At 42.3% G+C, this 24,063-nt stretch overlaps 1 protein-coding gene across 2 annotated transcripts in view; it reads left to right on the plus strand.

Moving 5' to 3' along the window:
• Positions 1–24,063, plus strand: part of tle5 (TLE family member 5, transcriptional modulator) — a 90,226-nt gene that overhangs the window by 40,192 nt on the left and 25,971 nt on the right. For both annotated transcript variants that reach the window (XM_088349137.1, XM_088349136.1), the window contains exons 2-3: positions 6,859–6,947; positions 15,773–15,836. In XM_088349137.1, the coding sequence (XP_088205263.1) occupies positions 6,859–6,947; positions 15,773–15,836 (153 nt within the window). The remainder of the gene's footprint in view (positions 1–6,858; positions 6,948–15,772; positions 15,837–24,063) is intronic.

Consider the following 24,063-nt stretch of genomic DNA (forward strand, 5'->3'; position numbering starts at 1 on the left):
GAGCCGAGCCGAAGAAGCCGGTTCTCGACAAACGCTACTAACTTTACTCAACTTTGTTCTACTTTGACTCGACTTCAAAATACCGCATTTAGAACACAGCGTCAGGGGAACCCGTGTATTTTTACCTTCATGCACTGTCACTTTGACTTAATACGTTTTTTAATTTTAGTGAGCCGAGCCGAAGAAGCCGGTTCTCGACAAACTCTACTAACTTTACTCAACTTTCTTCTACTTCGACTCGACTTTAAAATACCGCATTTAGAACACAGCGTCAGGGGAACCCGTGTATTTTTACCTTCGTGCACTGTAACTCTTACTTAATTCACTTCTCAATGAGTCATTTTGAGCCCTGATTTTTGTGCGCTGGCTAGATTTTCTTGTGCGCAGAGAATGTGCGCGATTGGGCACGCGCGCAGCTTAGAGGGAACACTGCCTAGCAGTCTCCCAGCAACAGTTAGATTTTTTGTGTGTTGGTGTGTGTGTAGGTGGAGAACTATTTCTTTATGTAACGCTAGCTTATCCTTGACAGCGCAACGCCGCAAGTTAGGATTCCAATGTAATATATTGTCGGATAGAATGCCTCGGCTTATCTTTCCTTACGGTATTATGTTTCGGGTAGATTTTTTTGTTTGACTATGTTGGCGTAGACCAGGGGTGTCACTCATTTGAACACGATTGAACAAACATTCTGTCGGGGGCCGGACTAGTAGATTAAAGAGAAAGAAATAAGAGAAAGAGGGAGGGAAAAGGAGAGAGGGCAGGACAAAGAAAGAGAAAGAGAGAGAGAGCGTGAGACACAAAAGAGATAAAAAGAGAAGTCATGAGAGAGGGGGAAAGAAATCCAAAGAGAAATAGAAAGACAGAAGGAGAGAAGAGAGAAAAGAAAGCACGAAGGGTAGGAAGAGAGATCGAGAAAGGAAAAAAGGAAGTTAGAGCAAAAGAAGTTAATAAGACACAGAGAGAGATAGAGACATAGAGCAACAAAGGAAGAGAAAGAGAGAGAGAGAGAAATGAGGGAGAGACAGAACAGAAAAGGGGACGCAGGGGGAAAGAGGGAGAGAGAGAGATAAATGAGAAAGAAAGAGAGAACAGAAAAGGGGACAGAGAGAGAGAGAGAAATGAGGGAGAGAACAGAAAAGGGGACATAGGGGGAAAGAGAGAGAGAGAGAAAAATGAGAGAGAGAGAGAGAGAGAGAGAGAGAGAGATAAATACAAGTACAGAATGTTGGGAATTAAATATTAAAATGTACCGTTTACCAAATTGTTCGAATCTGACTCCATTAACCAAACAATCTACATTCACCCAACAATTTATTGGCGCTCGTTTGTTGATGGGAAAGATTAACTAGAAAAGCCGACATTTTCACACAGGGTCAGATTTTATTTTATCAGCAATTGAACTAAGTGAACTCCGTCGAATACGACAGAATTAGTGTCGTCGGAGTCTCTGAGAAGCCTTTTTCCGAAGTTCTCTAGCTTCTCCTCTAGGCCCACGTCTTTCCGCAAGATGGTGTGCCGGCTCCTCCCATGGGCGTGCCAACGAAGCTTAACGTGAGCTTCACAATCTCAGAGACGAGCGTCCCGATGTCTGCGGTTCCTCAAAACAACAGAGAGCGTTTCTCAAAATTGAAAGTACCGTATTTTCCGCACTATAAGGCGCACCTAAAAGCCTTTATTTTTTTCGAAAGCTGACCATGCGCCTTATAATACAGTGCGCCTTATATATGGATCAACATTAAGTTTTCCAACTAACTTGCAGCCGCCGACTCGATTTTCCCCCGAACGCCAAGTCGTCCGCGGTGTATGCTGGGATTTATTTACCGGCGTTTCATTGGCTAACCAATGTGTCAATCATCATTTGAATCGATCACTATTGGCTAAAGTTATTCGGAGGTCAAGGGGCGGATCCTTTTTATCATTTACAGGCTGGCATTGGCTTAAACGGCAAAACAAAGCCTGCAATTGGCCGAAAAAGATGAATGCGTATAGCACGTGGCTGACGGCATACAGAAAGCATTTTTTTACTATTTTGTATTTGTAAATATTTTATTCTCCTGGATTTACTAAACTCACGGATATAAGAGGACATTGGCTGCACATTATTATGAACACAAGGACTTCGGTGAGCTACTCCGGCTATATATTATCCCTGTATCTGGTTTCAGACTGAACTCGATGTTTCTGTGATAAGCGGTGCAGATAATGGATGGAATGGAGTGTCTATTTTTAAATTCAACTCAATTCCAAGTGTTTATTGTCATATGCACAGTAAAGTTGCGAGCGAAAATCGAAACTAAGGAATGGTTGGCATTTCTTGAATCCCAAGACTTTAACCTTCCGAATGATGGAACGATGCATTTGAGTGACATCGTACAGACACCGCATCCGCACGTGTTCTCGACACGTATTTGCGTCTTTGCAAGCTTTGGGAATGTTAAGGGGGTAAGAAGTTGGACTGAACTATCTGACTGTTTTGTCGACATTCCCATTGTAGCGCCTTATAATCCGGTGCGTCTTATGTATGTCAAAAATAGGACCAAAAACAATTTTTTCGGGGTGCACCCTATAACCCGGTGCGCCTTGTAGTGCGGAAAATACGGTAATCAAGTTAAAGTAACCCTACCCAACCCTGAACAAAACACATGTACAATATGTTAAACGACATAAATAAACACGTTTGAAGAAAAAAATATAGTGTAAGATTATTTTGTATTTTATAAGGGAAAATGTGACAGTTTGTAAGGGCATGGAGCCCTGGAGCGCGCCAGGTATGCTATTAACAATTTGATTTCATTTAGCTTTTGAGGCAGCAGGGTTTGTTTGTATCGCCTGCAGTTCAGTCCATTGTGTTCATGTTCCCCGGCCACGCTCCTTTGAATGCTTCGGGGCCCGATTTTCGAAAGGGGGCAGAGAAGTCATTCTTAATAGCGGCGTGCCCGATTCAGTGGGAAATGCCACCTTCTCCCATGTGAGCCATTACGCGCACTACTGAGAAATAATGGATTTTGCTCTTAGTCGGGTTTACACAAGCAGGTCGCGTATAAATGTGGTCAGATTTACAATGACAACAAACCCCCTCAGTCAAGCGTGATGAAAGAGTTCTTCTTGGTTGCCGTTTGAGGCTCTGACAAACTACCTTGGACAGCTAGTACACAGGGTTGTGTAGAGTTACTTTTACTGGATTACTTTCAATTACTTTTGGATTACTCCAATAGCAACTATGCTAATAAAAGACAAAAGAAACTGTATATGAATAAAATGATGACTCTCAACACGTGGTAAGCTTTCTCTTCTGGCTTTTTTCTCTTTGATCTCCGGTACATATTTTGTATTGGAGTAATCCAAAAGTAATTGAAAGTAATCCAGTTAAAGTAATGCGTGATGAAAGAGTTCTTGTTCTTGGTTGCCGTTTGAGGCTCTGACAAACTACTTTGGACAGCTAGTACACAGGGTTGGGTAGAGTTACTTTTACTGGATTACTTTCAATTACTTTTGGATTACTCCAATAGCAACTATGCTAATAAAAGACAAAAGAAACTCAATATGAATAAAATGATGACTCACAACACGTGGTAAGCCTTCTCTCCTGGCTTTGATCTCTTTGATCTCCGGTACATATTTGGTATTGGAGTAATCCAAAAGTAATTAAAAGTAATCCAGTTAAAGTAACCCTACCCAACCCTGAGGATAAATAGGCAAAAAAATACAACATAGTGCTTAAAAACTGGCTTAAGTCATAATAAAAATGCAATGAAAAAGGTTAGTACATGGAAAATAAGTGAAATATAATTTATGAGAAGGAATATATGAAAAAAGCAAAAGTTATATATTTTCACAGTTTCATGAAATAGTCGGGGTTGGGTAGGGTTACTTAAACTGGATTACTTTCAATTACTTTTGGATTACTCCAATAGCAAATATGCTAATAAAAGACAAAAGAAACTAAATATGAATCAAATGATGACTCACAACACGTGGTAAGCCTTCTCTCCTGGCTTTGATCTCTTTGATCGGGTCATCTGGTCGACAACTTTTTCAAGGAAAAAAAAAAAAAGAAGAAAAATGAAAGATTTTTCTTAAACGTTTGCTTTATTACAATTTCAAAATCTTGGTTCGGTTTGGAAAGTTCGGATTTTCGGTTCGTTTGGCAATTTGCATACTCGGCAGCCAATCAGAAGGCTGCATCGAATAACTGAAGTGGTTTGGAATCTAGCCAAAACCTCAGCCCCAGAGGAAAGATTCAAAAGAAGCTAACAAAATTGATGACGCTACAAAACGTAAACGTACATTAAAAGCATTGTGGAAAGAGGAGTTCACGTGATTTGTAGCAAACATTGCATGAATGAAGATGAGTCAAGACAGGTGTATACTGATGGCAGATGGAAAACAGCAATGTCCTATACATGCAATGAATGTTTTACGTAGATTTATTATAAAATAAATGTTTAAAGTGTTGTTCTGTTATATATTCTGATGATCAATCCTTATTACTTTCCAACAGTGCGTTTTTTTGCGATGAGTCGTCTTATTGCGTTTCAAGTTGTGAAAAATGAATAGAATAGAATAGAATATACCTTTATTGTCATTGTTACAAATGGGCTAACATATTGTGACAACGAAATTGGGCATGACAGTCCAGTTTTACACATTCATAGTGAGGTATGAGCAAGAAGATAAAGGAACAGAGAAGATAATGTTATAAGACAAGGGGGATAAGGCTATAGTTATAATTTACATGGTATTTACACAAGAAATGTCGGCATGTGGGATGTTACATACAGGGTTGTCGTGATAACGTTGGTATCGTAACGGTTGTGCAATATTGCATTTGGTGCAAAGTCATCATAGTGCAAAAATGAAACAGGAAATGGTCAGACATTGTGCAATTTGAGCATTAAACGTAGTGCAGTCGACATGTGCAAGAACAAGACATGAGTAACATTATATTCGTATGAGGTAGTGTTGGCACGAGTTTTAAGTTGTTTTTTTTTGTGCGGTGTCTGTTTGAGCAGTGAACAAACATAGTGCAGACAGCATGTACGTGAGTACCATTTTACATACGTGTGAGGTAGTTTTTTTGCAACAGTTTTCAGTTTTTTGTGCGGTGTCTGTTTAGGGTGGTAATGGCTGTGGGGAAGAAACTGTCTCTGAGTCTGTTCGTTTTTGCTTTGTGTGACCTGTAGCGCTTGCCGGAAGGCAGCAGGTCGAAGAGATGGTGGCCGGGGTGAGAAAAATCCTTGATGATGTTTTCTGCTCTGCTGAGGTAGCGAGAGCAGGCAATGTCCTCCAGACTGGGCAGAGAGCAGCCGACGATTCTCTGGGCTGTTTTGATGATCCTCTGGAGCTTTTTCCTGTCTGCTGCTGTGCACCAAGCATACGACACCGTGATGCAGTATGTTAGGATGCTCTCCACTGTGGCTTTGTAGAAGGACACCTGCAGCTGCTGTTTTAGGTTATTTTTCCTGAGCAATCTCAGGAAGTGCAGTCGCTGCTGGGCCTTCCCTACCACCGCTCTGGTGTTTGCAGACCAGGAGAGGTCGTCGGAGATGTGCACGCCCAGGAATTTGAACGAGTGGACTCTCTCTACACAGTCTCCTTTTATGATGAGTGGTGCTGGATTCCTGAGTGGTGCTGGATTCCTGAAATGGGGCAGGCAACTTTTCAGAGTCGTCTGCCCTGCTGTCCGCTAACTTTTACTCATGAGTTTCAGACACTGTCATAGTCGTGATGTATAATTAATTTCATTTAATAACGATCAACCAACCAGGTTTGATTTTTTTCCCTTTTAAAATTAGAACAGTTTGATGACAAATCCCACAGATCCATGGGCATTGTCTTTATATATTTGCGTTCCATATCGCCTCATGCTAGCTTCTGCAACTAGACAATAATGCTAGTGGCTGAGTCAACCCCACCAGTGCATAGTTAAAAATGTGCTCTGAATCCAGGCGGTGACTGCCAAAAACGGAAGATATTGTGAATAAACAAGAAGTGAAGGTAGAAGCTTTGGAAATTCATGAGGGCAAACCTACAAAGCACCTGATGGTAAAATGTGTGCTTAATCAAATACTTGTATACATTGTCCAGCTCTACTATATTGCTTACAAAGCAAGGAAATCAGACTAAAAGAGCAATCGTCAGCATCAAACATGCATTCTACCTAGCATTGACTGTCATGATGTCTGTCATGCCTCGGACGCTGATTGGCTGCTTATCTCTTTGTAAACCCCCGTCTTCCTGTCACCCGTTGTCAGTCCGTCTGCGAACCTCAGCTCCTGCTAGGCAAGCCTTTTCGACCCCAAATTTCTCCTGTCCTGATTCTTGTTTGATTACCGGCTCCGACCCCTTTTCTGAACTCGATTACGTTTTTGCTCCACCGTCCCGGCCATCGATCTGTTCTCCCCTTCGCTCGAGCGATCTGCTACCCGTGACCGACGATCACCGGATCGTGGGTCCCAGCCTTGTCCTCCTTCTAGATAAAACAAACGCAAGTGGGTCCTGTGTCCGTTTCTGGTTCTTGACGGACAGATTCACAGATTGTAGGCCAGCAAACTTTCGGTGAGATGCCATGTCTAATCCAAATGAGTTCTGAACCGATTGAAAATCACACAAAAATGAAGGTATCTCGTAATTCTCTTACTAGCAATTTCTGCAATGTTTTTATCCATGAGTCATTGCAGGTTAGACGGGAACATTAAAAAACAATCTGTGTTTGCATGTGCTCCACACCGGCTCGCAATTTATTTTGCTGATCACTGGCCTGAGACCTTCTATTAAATTCCGCTCAATTCCCGCGTTCCTGTCTGTAATTATTTTCTCCACTCCAGCCAGATGATTCCGTTTTTCCTCCCTTTGCAGGCTTCATCGCAGCAGCTGAAATTCACAACATCCGACTCCTGTGACAGGATCAAGGACGAGTTCCAGTTCCTCCAAGCACAATACCACAGGTGAGAAGAATTGACGGCCCTAGCATAATGTATTCGTGAAGAACCATGATTTGAAATCCTTGAAAATGCTTGAGGAGATCATTTCTTCCTCATGCCATGAGGCTCTTTAACTCCACCCGGGGGAGTAAAAGCCCACATTAAAGCCCACCCCCACATTTGCATATTACCCTCTTTTTATTTCAGTGTGTATTTTACGTAGCACTATTTAAATACTCTACAGCAAAACGTTATATTGGGCATTTTTGTATTCTATATCTTTTATTTTATTTTCATTTTTCAACACAAGGATACTGATGGAAGTGTGAATTTCCCTAAGGGGATGAATAACATATCTATCTATCTATCTATCTCTCTAGACATCTATCTAGACATCTAGACATGTATCTATCTAGACATCTATCTATCTATCTATCTATCTAGACACCTATCTAGACATCAATCAAGACATCTATATCTATCGAATGTATCTATGCTATCTATCTAGACATCCAACTATCTAGACATCTATTTATCTATCTAGACAACTATCCATCTATCTATCTAGACATCTATCTTTCTATCTCTCTAGACATCTAGACATCTATCTATCTAGACATCTAGATATCTATCTAGACCTCTATCTATCTAGACATCTATCTAGACATCTATCTATCTAGACATCTATCTAGACATCTATCTAGACATCTATCTAGACATCTAGACATGTATCTATCTAGACATCTATCTATCTATCTAGACACCTATCTAGACATCAATATAGACATCTATCTCTATCTATCGAATGTATCTATGCTATCTATCTAGACATCTATCTATCCATCTATCTCTCTAGACATCTATCTATCTAGACATCTATCTATCTCTCTAGACATCTATCTATCTAGACCTCTATCCATCTATCTAGACACCTATCTAGACATCTATCTATCTAGACATCTATCTATCTAGATATCTATCTATCTATCTATCACCCTGGATTTCTTCCTTAAATGGTACTAAAAGGCATCCATTGAAAAATTGGCTTTGAAATTCCTTAAAAATTTCTTCAGTTTGGCTATTAAAAAGGTGTAACCCTGATCCATAGTTGTGCAAGGTGCACAGCTTTGATACTTCGCTATCATATAATTACAGCTACCTGTCAGGACCAAAACAGAGGCAGGACCCACTCGCGTAACGTTTCTCACAGTTTTATTAAGAAAAAGGGAAAGGAGTGCACACACGATCCGAAGATCGTTGGTCGTGGGGAGTAGGTTGCTCAGACTCGGAAGTGGCACCTCCGTGGCGAGCGATGGCGGTGTCGGGAACGGAAAAAGTCGAAAACCAGGAGAGGAGAGTAGACGTGGTTGAGATCAAACAGATCGTAGCGGGAGAAAAACAAGAGCAAAAACACAGGACAGGCGAGAAAGGGCTTGCCGTGTAAAAACGGAGATTCGCAGATGGACCGACAGGACAAAAGGGGACTGACAGGACAGAGTTGAAATACTGACAGGGAGCCAATCCGTCAACAAGCTGCAGCTGGTGCCACATGGGCGGGGCCAGTTGGGCGCCATGGCAACCGTGACTCTACCAAAGCAAATTTGTCATTTGATGATGTCATCTAATTGATTTGTCCTTTTATATGCGTCTCTCTTTGAAGTCATTGTACTTATTTTTGATCCTAAGCATGACGATGTGGACGCAAGTTGCACAGCTTTGAGGCATCTGTATCATGTGATTAAGGCCACAATAGCAAATTTACTCTTTGATGATTTGATGTCGTTGATTTGTCCCTTTGTACGCGTCTCCTTTTGAAGTCAAGCTACCTTTTTGGTTCCTAATCGACGCATTTTGTTGTAAAATTCTAGAGTTGTTAGATGATGTCTTTTATGGCAGTTCTGAAAGGTGCGAGATGTCTTTGGTTTTGTGCAGGTTGACATATTTCCTGTTTTTTTGTATTTGTTTTTGATACATTTGCATCGTCCGTAGAGAAGATGGATGAAAGACGAGTGAGTGTATTTCTACCTTGATGTAGGTCCCTTTGTTTTTCTTAAAGGTCTTTGCAACATACTCAGCCATTTTATTTTCCTTTGGGTCTTTTTTCAAGTCAAGTCAAGTCATGTTTATTTGTGACACCCTTAATCACAAGGAGTCTCAAAGGGCTGCACAGACCACAGATTATTGCAAAGCACAGACTATTATTACACCATCCCCTGATCTAAAACCTACACGAGGGCAAGGAAAAACCCAAGAATCTCAGCGTCAACTCAAGTCATGTTTATTTGTTTGGCCCATAATCACAAAGACTCTCAAAGGGCTGCACAGACCACAGATTATTGCAAACCACAGACTTTGTAGACAGCATCCCCTGATCTGCAACCTACATGAGGGCAAGGAAAAACTCAAAAACATCAAGTCAAGTCATGTTTATTTGTGACGCCCTTAATCACAAAGAGTCTCAAAGGTCTGCACAGACCACAGACTATTGCAAACTATAGACTATTATTACACCATCCCCTGATCTAAAACCTACATGAGGGCAAGGAAAAACTCAAACATGTCAAGTCATCTTTATTTGTTTGGCCCTTAATCACAAGGAGTCTTGAAGCGCCGCACAGACCACAGACAATTGCAAACTACAGAATATTATGACACCATCCCCTGATCTAAAACCGACATGAGGGCAATGGAAAAACCTCAAGATGAGGAAAATATGTGGCATCCCCCTTTCAGGATTACCAGACAGCAAAGGATGTTGCAATTACAAATAATACAGAGATATTGTCCACGAAAAGTATAGGTTATTCATATGCTATAGAGTAGAAGTGTGTTTTAAGCTTAGATTTAAACATTTCCACTGAGGTTGCAGATCGAATTTCAGGGGGAAGAGCATTCCACAGAACTAAGTCCCGAATGGAGAACATTCTGCGGATTTCTTCTTGGCTCTTGGAACACCGGTAGACCAGCATTTTTAGAGCAAAGGTTCCGGACCGTAACATAGGGGGAAGTTAAATGTGGAAGATATGAGGGAGCAAGTCCATGCATGATTTTGTATACTACCAACAGAACCTTCAAATCACATCTTAAGCTAAACAAGGAGCCAATGCAGGTTAGCTAAAATCGGGGTCATGTGATCCAACTTTCTTGTCTTAGTTAAAAGCCTGGCTGCAGCATTTTGTACCAGCTGAAGGCTCTTGATTTTGGACTTCGGGAGACCGGAGAGTAGTGGATTACAGTCATTGAGACGGGATGTAACATGAATTATAACACCCGCATCCGACTGAGACAGCATAGGGCGAATTTTAGCCATGGTGCGAAGATGGAAAAAAGCTGTTCGAGTAATATTCTTAACATGTGTTTGAAAGGAAAGATCGGGGTCAAATATGACACCTAAATTTTTGACCGAGTCACTCTGGGTGATATTACATTTGTCAATATTTAGAACAGTTTTTGAGAACAAGTCACGACATTTAGATGGACCAATAACTAACATTTCGGTCTTTTCAGAGTTAAGGAACAAGAAGTTGAGTGACATCCATTTTTTTAATCTCAGTGAGGCAGGCTTCCAAATTTCCACATTTTAGTGTGGGAGATTCCTCCATTGGAAGATATTCTTGAGTGTCATCTGCGTAGCAATGAAAACCGATATTATACCTAAAGGAAGCATGCAAATGCTGAAAAGAAGGGGGCCAAGTACAGAACCCTGCGGAACACCACAGGTAACACTAAAGGGCTCAGATGTCATTTCACCCTATTTAACACAGTGCGTCCTATCTGAGCAGTCCAATGCGGAGATTATAATTCACGCGTTAGTTACCTCATTTTTTCGTGCCTGTTGACTCGGTAGGGGGAGGGGTTACAACAGTGCAGTCACAGAGGAAGCTTTGTAGTGAAACGCTGTATATGCGGAAGCCTTTAAAAGGCAAATTTACAACAGGCGCTCCCCTGGGTACAGCAGCAGCAATTCTATCCGTCGCTGTCTTATTCCCCCTTCTCCTCCCAGTCCTCCTAATTCCCCTTTCCTTCAGTCCCGTGCATAAATAGATCAGGGATTACATCCATCAAAATAAAGATGACAGCGCAAGCGATTCAGAAACGGAAGAATCGGCAATAAAACTCCATCAAAATGTCTTTGGAGAAGCAGCGGTGCATGCCCGCTGGCTGATGAGCGCCTATCGCAGAAAGCGCATCGCCGATCCAAAGTACATTGGCAGCGGATGGTGGTGGGGGGGAGACGGTTGCCATGACAACACACCACAAAGCCGACAATCGCGCACGTTGAAAGCAGGAAGTCGATGAGATGCTTCTCAGCGGGAACATGATATTGCCCAGAATGTCAATCAACAAGGAAGAGATTGTGAATAAACAAGAAGTGAAGGTAGAAGCTTTGGAAATTCATGAGGAAAAACCTACAAAGCACCTGATGGTAAAATGTGTGCTTTAGAGGAAAGAAGAAAACGGAATAAATCAAATAGCGTATTTTCCGCACTATAAGGCGCACCGGGTTATAGGGCGCACCCCGAAAAAATAGTTTTTGGTCCTATTTTTGACATACATAAGGCGCACCGGATTATAAGGCGCTACAATGGGAACGTGGACAAAACAGTCAGATAGTTCAGTCCAACTTATGACCCCCTTAACATTCCCAAAGCTTGCAAAGAAGCAAATACGTGTCGTAGACACGTGCGGATCCGGTGTCCGTACGATGTCACTCAAATGCCTCGTTCCATCATTCGGAAGGTTAAAGTCTTTTGATTCAAGAAATGCCAACCATTCCTTAGTTTCTATTTTCGCTCGCAACTTTACTGTGCATATGACAATAAACACTTGGTATTGAGTTTAATTTAAAAATAGACACTCCATTCCATCCATTATCTGCACCGCTTATCACAGAAACATCGAGTTCAGTCTGAAACAAGATACAGGGAAAATATATAGCCAAAGTAGCTCACCGAAGTCGTTGTGTTCAATAATAATGTGCAGCTGTGGTCCTCTTATATCCGTGAGTTTAGTAAATCTAGGAGAATAAAATATTTACAAATACAGAATAGTAAAAAAATGCTTTCTGTATGCCGTCAACCACGTGCTATACGCATTCATCTTTTTCGGCCAATTGCAGGCTTTGTTTTGCCGCTTCAGCCAATGCCAGCCTGTAAACAGGGATGTGATTTTTCCGACTATAGTCGGAATTCCGACTTTTTCACTTGCGTAGCAAACAAATCAGACTGTCTCACTCTTTCCTTTATTGCTCTGGCGCACCCTGGTGGCCGTTAGAAAAATTGCATAAATTGGCCACATCGTTGCACAAGCTGCAGGGTCTGAACTGCATTTGAACTGACCTTGCAGTATATACAAAAAAAAAACAGGTATGTGGGCAAATTATTTTGTTATTTAAATCTTCTAAAGATGTTACATTATTAATTTAAGCATGGTTTTGGACAAGTAAATTGCTTAAAACCCAGGAGCTTTGGGGGGGGCATCGCCCAACCCCCCCAGTGGAACCTGGGTTCTCGACTATAATCCGTTCCAGAACCCTGTTCGAAAACCGATTTGTTCAATCACCGAAATCGTTTTTCCCATTGAAAGTAATGTAAAATCGTTTTAATCCGTTCCAACACCCTGAATGTTTACCATGAACGTAAACATGAAGCTAACCCAGGCTAATCGTACGTTCGCGTTAGCGTAATCTTCCGTACGAAAGATTACGCTAACATGAACGTGTAAAAAAATTTTTAAAAAAGGATTATGAATAGGATTTCTTACCTTTGTGGTGGTCAGCAGAAGGCGCAGGTGGACGGTGGGGAGAGAAAAATCATCAAAAGTTTTTCAACCTCTTCCAAAACTTGCAGCAGTTGCCTGCTTATAGCGCTAACTTCCTTAGCCGCATCACTCGATTTCACAGCCTCCTTATTCTTGACTATCATACTGATAGTAGATTTAGCCACGCTGTATTCCCTAGCAAGATCGGAAATTCGTACACCTCTTTCATATTTAGCTATTATGTCTTTAATTTCCTAATTTCCTTTGTATTGTCATTCTTTGTAACAATGTACACAGAACGAAATGTCGATACACCTGACCCGTTGTAGCGAGTCGATGCAGCCGCAGCCAACAGAGGGCGCCGCCATTATACCAATTAGGTATGTCTCGGCCGAGGCGCGAACCAGCGACCTCCCAGTCTCAAAGCGGGCACACTACCATCTAGGCTACTGAGCTGGTAAGGCAATAGTTGTACAGACAACTTGTCTTTTTTCACCTGTCCCGCTTGCACCGACCTTCTTCGGAGGCATAATTAGGGGCTAAAACACCCGTACGCCGCTCCGCATCGCACCCTAGCGTACCGGCGTTCGAACTCCGATTTTTTTGAACGAACAGCGAAGCAAGAATTTCTCGACATTTTTGGTCGAACACCGATTTGTTCGAACTGAGAGGCGTTCGAAAACAGGTTCCACTGTAAATCTATATATTCTTTCAGTTTTAATCATCACACTTTATTGGTATTACAAATCAGTTATCACTTCAAGATTTCTTAGATCTATCTGCCAGGCGCATATCTTTACAACATCCCAGAGTCATCTATCCACACGTGGGCTCACACCTTCTCAGCCCGGCGTGTCTGCACCGGCTCTTTCAATCAAACGCACGCAGGGTGATTTTTCTTTCCCCCCTGTCGTGTTCATTTTACCATCTGGCTGACTTGTTGACGCGTCCTCCTTTTTTTGCCGTGACGTGATTACGGCTAATGGCCTGTGCTATATTTAGTTTTCCCGGTTTTCTGGTTCGGAAAGCGGGCGTTTTAGCACGGTGGTTTCTTACCGGATTCCGTTCACGATACCGAAGGTCAGGACGGGGGCGGGAACGATGGCCGACGATCAATGTTCCCTGTCATTTTCCTTACGGGTCTGAGCGTTCTCACAAAGTCGGTGAGCAACGCTTGAAACAACAGTGAGCAACGGCAATCCCAAGTGTGGCAACTAAATCATTATCAAACATGTCCAAAACTTGACATCAAATTAGTTTCCGGCAATGCAAAGAAAAATTTCACTTTTGAATGAATTGACTCATGTATTGCTGCAAAGGTTGCCTACAAACGTCATTTGTGGTATTTCCGTGGCGAGCGAAGGCAGTGTCTAGAGCGGTGGAAAAACAGATCGATGGCCAGGACGGGGTAGCAAAAACGTAGTCAGGTTCAGAAAAGGGGTCGGAGCCAAGAATCAAACAGGAATCAGGCCAGGAGAAAGTCAGGGTCGAAAAGGCTTGCCTAGCAGGAGCTGAGGTTCGCAGACGGACTGACAACGGATGACAGGGGGTTTAAAAAGAGACAAGCAGACAATCGGCAGACTTAGGTCATGCATCAGTAATCATGACAAACTATTCTCAAAATTTGCCTGCAGATTAAGGACCCGTGACCAATGTTCCCTCTAATCTTCCAGGGGTCTGAGCGTTCACACAAAGTCGGTGACCAACGCTTGAAACAACATTGAGCAACAGCAATCCCAAGTGTGGCAACTAAGTCATGATCAAACATGTCCAAAACTTTACATCAAGTTACATTTTGTTGAGTTTCCGGCAATGCAAAACGATTTTTCTCTTTTGAATGAATTGACTCACGTACGATTGCAAAAGTTGTACGGCCTACAAACGTCGTTTGTTCTTCCAATTCTTTCACAAGATATCCATTTCTTTTTATTTCCTCATATATTTTGTCGCAAAATACTAAAAACATTTTTGGGGGCTTATTGAGTCGGTTGCACGATACACAACTGTATTTAATCACATTTTTTTAGTGGAAGTTCAATGTTGGCAACAAGATTATCTCATTAGCTGCACCGCTTATCCTCAGTAGGGTCGCGGGGGTGCTGGAGCCCATCCCAGCAATCATCGGGCGGTGGGCAGGGGACACCCTGAACTGGTTGCCAGCCAATCGCAGGGCACACAGGGACAGACAACTCGCTCGCTCATTCACACCTAGTGACGATCCACCTGAAATGCATGTCTTTGGAATGTGGTAGGAAACCAGAGTGCCCGGAGGAAACCCACGCAAGCACGGGGAGAACATACAAACTCCGCACAGGAAGTCCGGTAGCTGGATTTGAACCCACACAAGAGGTTCCCAAGACCTTAGAACTGTGCCGCACACGCGCTAACCACTGCGCCGCCGTGCTGCCCTGTTTTTTTCTACTTTTTTTTAAAATTCCTTTTAAAAAAACCTTATTGTGTTTATTTTTTCCTAGCAGTTACTTTTTTCTTTTTGTTCTTTATTTACTTTTTTTCCTTTGTTTCTTTCTTTTCTTTTTTTCTGGCTTTTTTCTAATTTTTTCCTTCTTTTTTCTCTTCCTTTTGTTTCTTTTTTTCTCAGTTTTTCACTACTTTTTCATTTTGGTATTTTTTTTCTTTTTGTTCCATTTCGCCCCCTTCCATTAAGTCATTTTGTGCATAATTTTACATAATATTTGGTCATATAGGGATGAAAGAAGCAAAAACAACCTGTTTGGGACCCGAAAGAGCCGGTTCTCTTTAGTGAGCCGAGCTGAAGAAGCCGGTTCTCGAAAAACTCGACTGACTTTACTCAACTTCGTTCTATTTCGACCTTGACTTCCAAATACCGCATTTAGAACACCACGTCAGGGGAACCCGTGTATTTTTACCTTCATGCACTGTCACTTTGACTTAATTGGCTTCTTAATTAGCAATTTCGAGCCCTGATTTTTGTGAGCTAGCTAGATTTTCTTGTGCGCGGAAAAGCTCTGGGTTGAGTGCAATTGCGCACACACGCAGCTTAGAGGGAACATTGCCGACGAGGGATGATGTGACCACTGCTGACTATGCTTGCCTTGTTTCCCCCACAGCCTGAAGCTGGAATGTGACAAGCTGGCCAGTGAGAAGTCGGAGATGCAACGTCATTACATCATGGTGAGCGAAGCTAGCTTTCGTTTTTTGTGTGTTTTTCCTCAACTCCTAGCACAACTCTGGGGCCACACGATAGAACAAACATTCTGTCGGGGGCCGGACTAGTAGATTAAAGAGAAAGAAAAAGAGAGATAAAGAAATAAGAAAAAGAGGGAGGGAAAAGGAGAGAGGGCAGGACAAAGAAAGAAAAAGAGAGAAAGGGAGAGAGCGTGAGAAACAAAAGATAAAAAGTTGTGAGAGAGGGGGAAAAGAAAGGGAGAGGAAGAAAGAAATCCAAAGAGAAAGAGAAAGACGGAAGGAGAGAAAAGAGACAGAAAGCGCAAAGGGTATGAAGTGAGAAAGAGAAAAAAGAGAAAAGGTAAAAAGGAAGTTAGAGCAAAAGAGGTTAAAAGACACAGGGAGAGAAAGAGACAAAGAGAAAGAGAAAGAGAAACAAAAGCAGAGAAAAAGAGAGACACAGAGTGAAAGAGACCGAGACAGAGTGGGGAAAAAAGGGGTGGGGGGGAGAGAGCCAGAGAGAGGCAGAGAGGCAGAGAGAGAGAGAGGCAGAGAGAGAGAGAGGCAGAGAGAGAGAGAGAGGCAGAGAGAGGCAGAGAGGCAGAGAGAGAGAGAGAGAGGCAGAGAGAGAGAGAGAGAGAGGCAGAGAGAGAGAGAGGCAGAGAGAGAGAGAGGCAGAGAGAGAGAGAGGCAGAGAGAGAGGCAGAGAGAGAGGCAGAGAGAGAGGCAGAGAGAGAGGCAGAGAGAGAGAGAGAGAGAGAGAGAGAGAGAGAGAGAGAGAGAGAGAGAGAGAGAAATAAATACAAGTACAGTGTCTTTGTTCGAGGCACCTGGCTTTGGCAACATCAAGTTGACATATTTCAACCTGCAGCTTGTTTTTCTCTTGCGCTTCTCTGGTTGTTGTCTCGCGGGCCGGATTCAATCCCTTCGCGGGCCTGATCTGGCCCGCGGGCCACCTGTTTGACACCTGTGGGGTAAGTGGATCTTCCGCGGCGAGCGGTGGCGGTGTCGGGAACGGAAAAACGGGTCAGAAGCCAGGACAGGAGAGCGAAAGCTGGGACGGGAGAGTAGACGTGATCAGGATCAAAACGGGTCGAAGCCGGGGGACAGACGGGAGCAAAAAACACGTGGGAGTCAGGGTCGAAAAAGGCTTGCCTAGTGTTAACTGATGTTCGCAGACGGACCCGTTAGCCGCCTGTTTGAAACCTGTGATCTAGAACACTAGCATGAGCGTCTAAATCATTTAGAACACTAGTAACGCGAGTAATATAAGCAAAATCTACTAATATGGAGAGACTGCCAAAATAGAACAAAATACGTTACGGAGAACTTTGAATGTTCGAAGGTTACGATCCTGTTTATGTCCTTCACGATCAGAAACCGTCATTGTTTTTCATTAGACTTCCAATTGGTGTAATTTTCAATAGTTGATATCAGTGTTCCCTCTAAACTGCGCGCATGCGCAATTGCGCACTGCTCGCACATTCTCAGCGCACAAGAAAATCTAGCCAGCGCACAAAAATCAGGGCTCAAAATGACTCATTAAGAAGCGACTTAAGTCAAAGTTGCAGTGCATAAAAGTAAAAATACACGGGTTCCCCCGATGTTGTGTCCTAAATGCCGTATTTTGAAGTCGAGTCGAAGGAGAACGAAGTTGAGTAAAGTTAGTGGAGTTTGTCGAGAACCGGCTTCTTCGGCTCGGTTCACTAAAAGGAACCGGCTCTTTCGGGTCCTAAACGGCTCTTCGGGTTGTTTTTGCCTCTTTCATCCCAACATGACCAAATATGATGTAAAATTAGATAGATACTTTATTCATTCCCTAAGGGAAATTCACATTTCCAGCAGCATCCCTGAGCTGAGAACAGTACAATAATAAAGCCAAAAGAATACAATATACAAATACCCAGTGTGACGTGCAAATGCCCACTGTAGCGTGTTATATAGAGTAACTAAATAGTGCTACACAGAATACATATTGCAGTAAGATTCGGTAATATCCAATGTAGGTGGTGTGGTTTAATGTGGGCCTTTACTCTGCCGGGTGGAGTTAAAGAGCCTCATGGCATGAGGAAGAAAAGATCTCTTCAGTCTGTCCGTAGTACAAGACAGTGACAGCAGTCTGTCGCTGAAACTGCTCTTCTGTCTGGAGATAATGCTGTGTAGTGGATGCGATGGATTGTCCATGATTGACCTCAGCTTTTTCAGTGCTCAAATTATGCACAAAATGACTTAAAGGAATGGGGGAATAGAACAAAAAAGAAAAAATACCAAAATGAAAAAGTAGTGAAAAGCTAAGAAAAAAGAAACAAAAGGAAGAGAAAAAAGAAGGAAAAATGTAGAAAAAAGCCAGAAATAAAGAAAAGAAAGAAATGTAGGAAAAAAGTAAATAGAGAACAAAAAGAAAAAAGTAACAGCTCGGAAAAAATAAACACAATGAGAATTTTTAAAAAAGTAGAAAAAAAACACGGAAAAAAGAAGAAAAAGTTTGTGTTGCATTCAAATCATTTCCAATTGTATCAAGTGAATCTTGTTGCCAACATTGTACTTCCACTCAAAAATGTGATTAAGTACAGTTCTGTATCTTAATATTGTTAATATTATGGGACAAAATATATCAGAAAATAAAAAGAAATGGATATCTTGTGAAAGAATTATTAAAGAGAAAAATCATTTTGCATTGCCGGAAACTCCGCAAAATGTAGCGTGATGTCAAGTTTTGAACATGTTTAATAATGAATTAGTTGCCGCACTTGGGATTGCCGTTGCTCACTGTTGTTTCAAGCGTTGCTCACCGACTTTGTGTGAACGCTCAGACCCGTAAGATAATTTACAGGGAACATTGGTTGATCGTCTTGAGGAATATTTCACTATCATTAAAACATATCAGAGCGATAAATTCAACATTGTCAACCGCATTAAAGCTGTAACACTGACGTAAATAATCAAAGCCGTAGAATAACCACGGCGAATTCCTATGGCTTCTTGCCAGGAAACTGTTCATGATTGATGATCAATAAGATAGACAACCGTGATAGATCACCAAATAAAAGGAGCATTACAATGTCGGGTTATTACCCACGCTGCCAAGCGCCGATCATGTGACAAGATTAATAGTTACTAGGTTAGTACGTGATCATGATCGGCAAAAACAACCGGGGAAGAGGCCATTAGATTTACGTCTGCCATAAATAAAACACTAGTTGCTCGAGTATACAGTATGCATCCGAGCCTTACAAGAAAAAGATTGTTGACGAGGTAAGCTCAATGTCAAGAACTGGATCAGGACCCAAACGCGTGACGTTTCTCACACAAGCTTATATTTGACGGGAAATGGGGAGTCGTGGACGTTAGGCAGCGGTCTGGCGTGGAAAGACAGGAAGCCAGAGACCGATGAGGGTCTATACCGGACAGGACGGGACAGACAGGATTAATTATGAAACAGGATATCAAAAAATAAACAGGACAAACTAGACGGGAACGAAAACTGGAGAGAATAATAATTAGGACAAAAATAGACAGGAACGAAACTGGAAACCGATATTAAACAGGACAAGAAGAAATGGGGAGTCATGCACGTTAGGCAGCAGTCTGGCGTGAAATGATAGGAAGCCAGAGGCCGACGAGATCGATACCAAGTACCCGAGTAGATATCGGACAGATGGGGTCAATACCGGACGGGACAGACAGGATTGATATTGAAACAGGATATAAAAAAATAAACAGGACAAACTAGACGGGAACGAAAACTGGGGAGAATAAATAACAGGACAAAAATAGAGGGGAACGAAACTGGAAAACGATATTAAACAGGACAAAATAAACAGGAACAATACCGGACAGCAAATACCAACAGGAAACAGGACGGAGTCAAAACCCACGACTTGCGGGGCAGAGGTTCGTTGACGGACTGACAAACAAAGAGCGAGAGCACTGAGCTTAAATAAAAGGGAAGCTAATCTGTCAACAAGCCGCAGCTGGCGCCACACGGGCCAATTGGGCACCGTGGCAACCGTGACACTCATAATGTGTTTGAAACTTCTAACTTTGGATAGATCTAACATTATGAGCCTAAACAAACCCCAACCCCAAGGACCTTCGGTCAAGTTACCCTTACATATTGGTATATTTATTGATATGGGACAGAGGCCTATTATGATTATTGTTTCATTAATTTTATCACTCGGTGAAATAAAACGCACTGTAAAATTAGATTTTGTATGGAGAGCAGTTTTGCTGAAATTTGTCTTAAAATCAATGGTATGGCTCTCTCAAAAGGAAAAAAAAAACAAAATATTCTATTTGTGTCACAAAACTTCCCGATCCTTCATCTTGAGTGTTAAGAGTATTTCCTAATATGGATGGTAATGTGTCCCAACCCAAGGACCTTTTGACAAATTACCCAAAAATGGCGAGTCATTTATATAGCCCTTAATCACAAAGAGTCTCAAAGGGCTGCACAGACCACTGATTACTGCAAACTACGGACTATTATGACACCATCCCCTGATCTAAAATCTACAGTAGGGGAAAGAAAAACTCAAAAACATGTCAAATCAAGTCATGTTTATTTGTTTGGCCCTTAATCACAAAGAGTCTCAAAGGGCTGCACAGACCACAGATTATTGCAAACTACAGACTATTATGATACCATCCCCTGATCTATAACCTACATGAGGGGAAGGAAAAACTCAAAAACATGTCAAGTCATGTTTATTTGTTTGGCCCTTAATCACAAGGAGTCTCAAAAGGTCGCACACACCACTGATTACTGCAAACCACGGACAATTATTACACCATCCCCTGATCTAAAACCTACATGAGGGGAAGGAAAAACTCAAAAACATGTCAAGTCAAGTCATGTTTATTTGGTTGGCCCTTAATCACAAAGAGTCTCAAAGGGCTGCACAGACCACAGATTATTGCAAACTACAGACTATTATGATACCATCCCCTGATCTTAAACCTACATGAGGGGAAGGAAAAACTCAAAAACAAGTCACGTCATGTCACGTTTATTTGTGACACCCTTAATCACAAAGAGTCTCAAAGGGCTGCACAGACCACAGACTATTGCAAACTACAGACTATTATGACACCATCCCCTGATCTAAAACCTACATGAGGGCAAATAATAAACAGATATTGTCAATATAAAATATAGGTTATTCAAATGCTATGCAATAGAGGTGTGTTTTATGCCTAGATTCAAACAGTTCCACTGAGGTTGTAGATCGAATTTCAGAATTCAGAGAATTCCACAGCACCAGGACCCAATGGAGACGCTGTCTGACCTGCGGATTTCTTCTTGGCTCTTGGGATCACTAGTAGACCAGCATTTTCAGAGCGAAGGCTCCCAACCGGAACATAAGGGGAAATTCAATATGAAAGATATGAGGGAGCAAGTCCATGCATGATTTTGTATACTACCAACAGAACTTTAAAATCACATCTTAAGCTAACAGGGAGCCAATGCAAGTTAGCTCAAATCGGGGTCATGTGATCCAACTTTCTTGTTTTAGTTAAAAGCCATGCTGCAGTATTTTGTACCAGCTGAAGGCTCTTGATTTTGGACTTCGGGGGACCGGAGAGTAGTGCATTACAGTAATGGAGACGGGAGGTACCAAACGCATGAATTATAATCTCTGCATCCGACTGAGACAGCATAGGGCGAATTTTAGCAATATTGCGAAGATGGAAAAAAGCTGTTCTAGTAATATTCTTAACGTGTGTTTGAAAGGACGGATCACGGTCAAATATGACAACTACATTTTTGACTGAGTCACTCTGGGTGATATTACATCTGTCAATGTTCAGAACAGTTTTTGAGAACACGTCACGGCATTTACTAAAATTCTGCAGTGTTTGCCCAGTTTCAGCATGTTTTTTTGTTTGCCAGTCCAATAATCAGTTGATCCAAAGAGCTAATCTCCCAACCAACCCCCCCAAAACAAGACCTCAGTTGAAACGGAGCACACGGTAATCCTTTAAATGCTGGCAGTCCTTTGTCTCCTGCGCGTTTCCTAAACCACCCCCTCCGTCCTTTTTCGCTTCCCCACATACGTGTTTGCGCACACACAAAAGACACGCTTCCACCTCGGGCTAATCTCATTGTTGCTGGCAATGTTACCCTGTGATGTTTTGCCTCTAATTGATCCTCCGACTGGCTTTAATCTCATCTAATCTGTGCCGCCACACCACACACACATTTGGAGCCCACCCCCCGTCCGCATGCGCCGAGCTGCACGCACACATTAGCAGTCAGTCAGACGCGAAATTATGCAAACACGTGTTATTTTGTAAAAGGTCAACTTGTTTGTATTTATTTTTTATTTTGCCTGGAGCCAATTTGAAGCCTAAATATCTCATGCCTACCCGGATTAAATGTGAAATATGAAATTTAAATGCATGGATCTGGTCCATTTTTAGGTCAAAATCAAGAAGTTAGATCAAAATCAAGAAGCTTGATCTATGATAAATATGTACGCTTGTAAATTGTGTTGGTTTGTTTGGAACCCTTAACCACTAGGGTCGTAGGGGAACCTTTTACCTGGGCCCATCCCTCTCCAGCCCAACATATATTTCCTTATTTTGGAGAAAACGTTGTTGGGCGTGGCCCCAAAATATACGCAGAGAGGAGCTATGGCAGAAAGGGAACATGTTCCTAATGCAATAAAGCGTGTTCCCTTTCTGCCATAGCTCCTCTCTGCGTATATTTTGGGGCGACGCCCAATGACGTTCTCTCCTTAATAAGTGGCGCCCATCGTGGGACCTTTCACGTGTTAGGCGAATGTGCTAAGCACTGTACTACAGAAATACACTAGTTATGGAAGCAAACTAGTCACACTCACAAAGCATAGTAAAAAAGAAAGGATTCTAATGGAAAATCTGCTTGTCATCTATCCATTCAACCATTATCTGCACCGCTTATCCTCAGTAGGGTTGCGGGGGTGCTGGAGCCCATCCCAGCTATCTTCGGACACCCTGAACTTGTCGCCAGCACACAGAGACAGACAACTCCCTCGCTCATTCACACCTAGGGACAATTTGGACCGGCCAATTAACCTAACATGCATGTTTTTGGAATGTGGGAGGAAATTGGAGTGCCTGGAGGAAACCCAACAAGCACGGGGAGAACATGTCAACTCCATACAGGTTCGATCCCATGACCTCAGAACTGTGCCACACAGGCGCTAACCACTGCGCTGCTGTGCTGCCCCTGCTTGTCATCTAATTAGACTTAAAATAGATAGATGGATAGATAGATAGATATATACTTTATTCATCCCCATAGGGAAATTCACTCTTCCAGCAGTCTCCTTTTGTTGTTTATTAACAGATTAACTGGATGGCCTTGGGGTGCTGTGTTGTATTTTAGCAACAGCAGAGTGGATGACGTCACACGCTAGGCCAAAAGTTCGACAACCCTGCAGCAGATGGAGATCTTTGTGCCCAGGGATACACCACCTTGTGTTAACGTGTCCACCTCTTCTCCGCTTCCCGCAGGCTTTTGTGTCTCTGTCTAACAGCGCTGCCTGGGTAGCTCCGGGTAGCTCCACGTTAGCGTCCGGGATGCTAGACGTGAGCCACGTTTCCGTAAAACACAGCAAACAGCACTCCCTGTGCGCTTTAATGGGGCGGCAGTAGCTCAGAGCGCTCGTCTTGGGATCAAGGGATCCCAGTTCGAATCCCGGCTCGTTCGTGTTACATGTCGAAGTGTCATTGGGTAAGACACTGAACCCCTAATACCCCCAATAAGCTGGTTAGCGCCTTACATGGCTGCAAGGGCGCTATTGGGAAATGCGGAGCACATTGTAAAGCGCTTTGGGAAGTCATTGACTTGAAAAGCGCTATAGAAATGCAGATCATTTCATTTCATTTAATGTTTTTCACCAGCACAGCTAGTTTGTCGGTCTTATTTGGTAAAGAGTTCACATTTACCATTTAAAGCACAGTCAGTGAATATCTTTATTACATTAAACTGAATAGATGTTAGATGTAGTCAATCGTATAAAATCCTTTATAGTCAAATGTATAAAATCCTTTAAAATAGATCAAATTAATTTCCCCATTACCTATAGTTTTTTTATTATATACACAACCTTAACATTTCACTGTGCCAAGAAAAATGGTGAAATTTTTTTCTTTATCTCGTACTTCTAGAGGAAATGTACAAAATGACGCTTTAAGCCTCTTTTTCAATCACGGAAGATTGGCCTTGCACACACACGTGCAA

This window comes from Urocampus carinirostris, chromosome 12 (genome assembly GCF_059441175.1).
Source record: "Urocampus carinirostris isolate Australia breed hairy pipefish chromosome 12, RoL_Ucar_1.0, whole genome shotgun sequence".
In the NCBI taxonomy this organism is placed as follows: Eukaryota; Metazoa; Chordata; class Actinopteri; order Syngnathiformes; family Syngnathidae; genus Urocampus; species Urocampus carinirostris.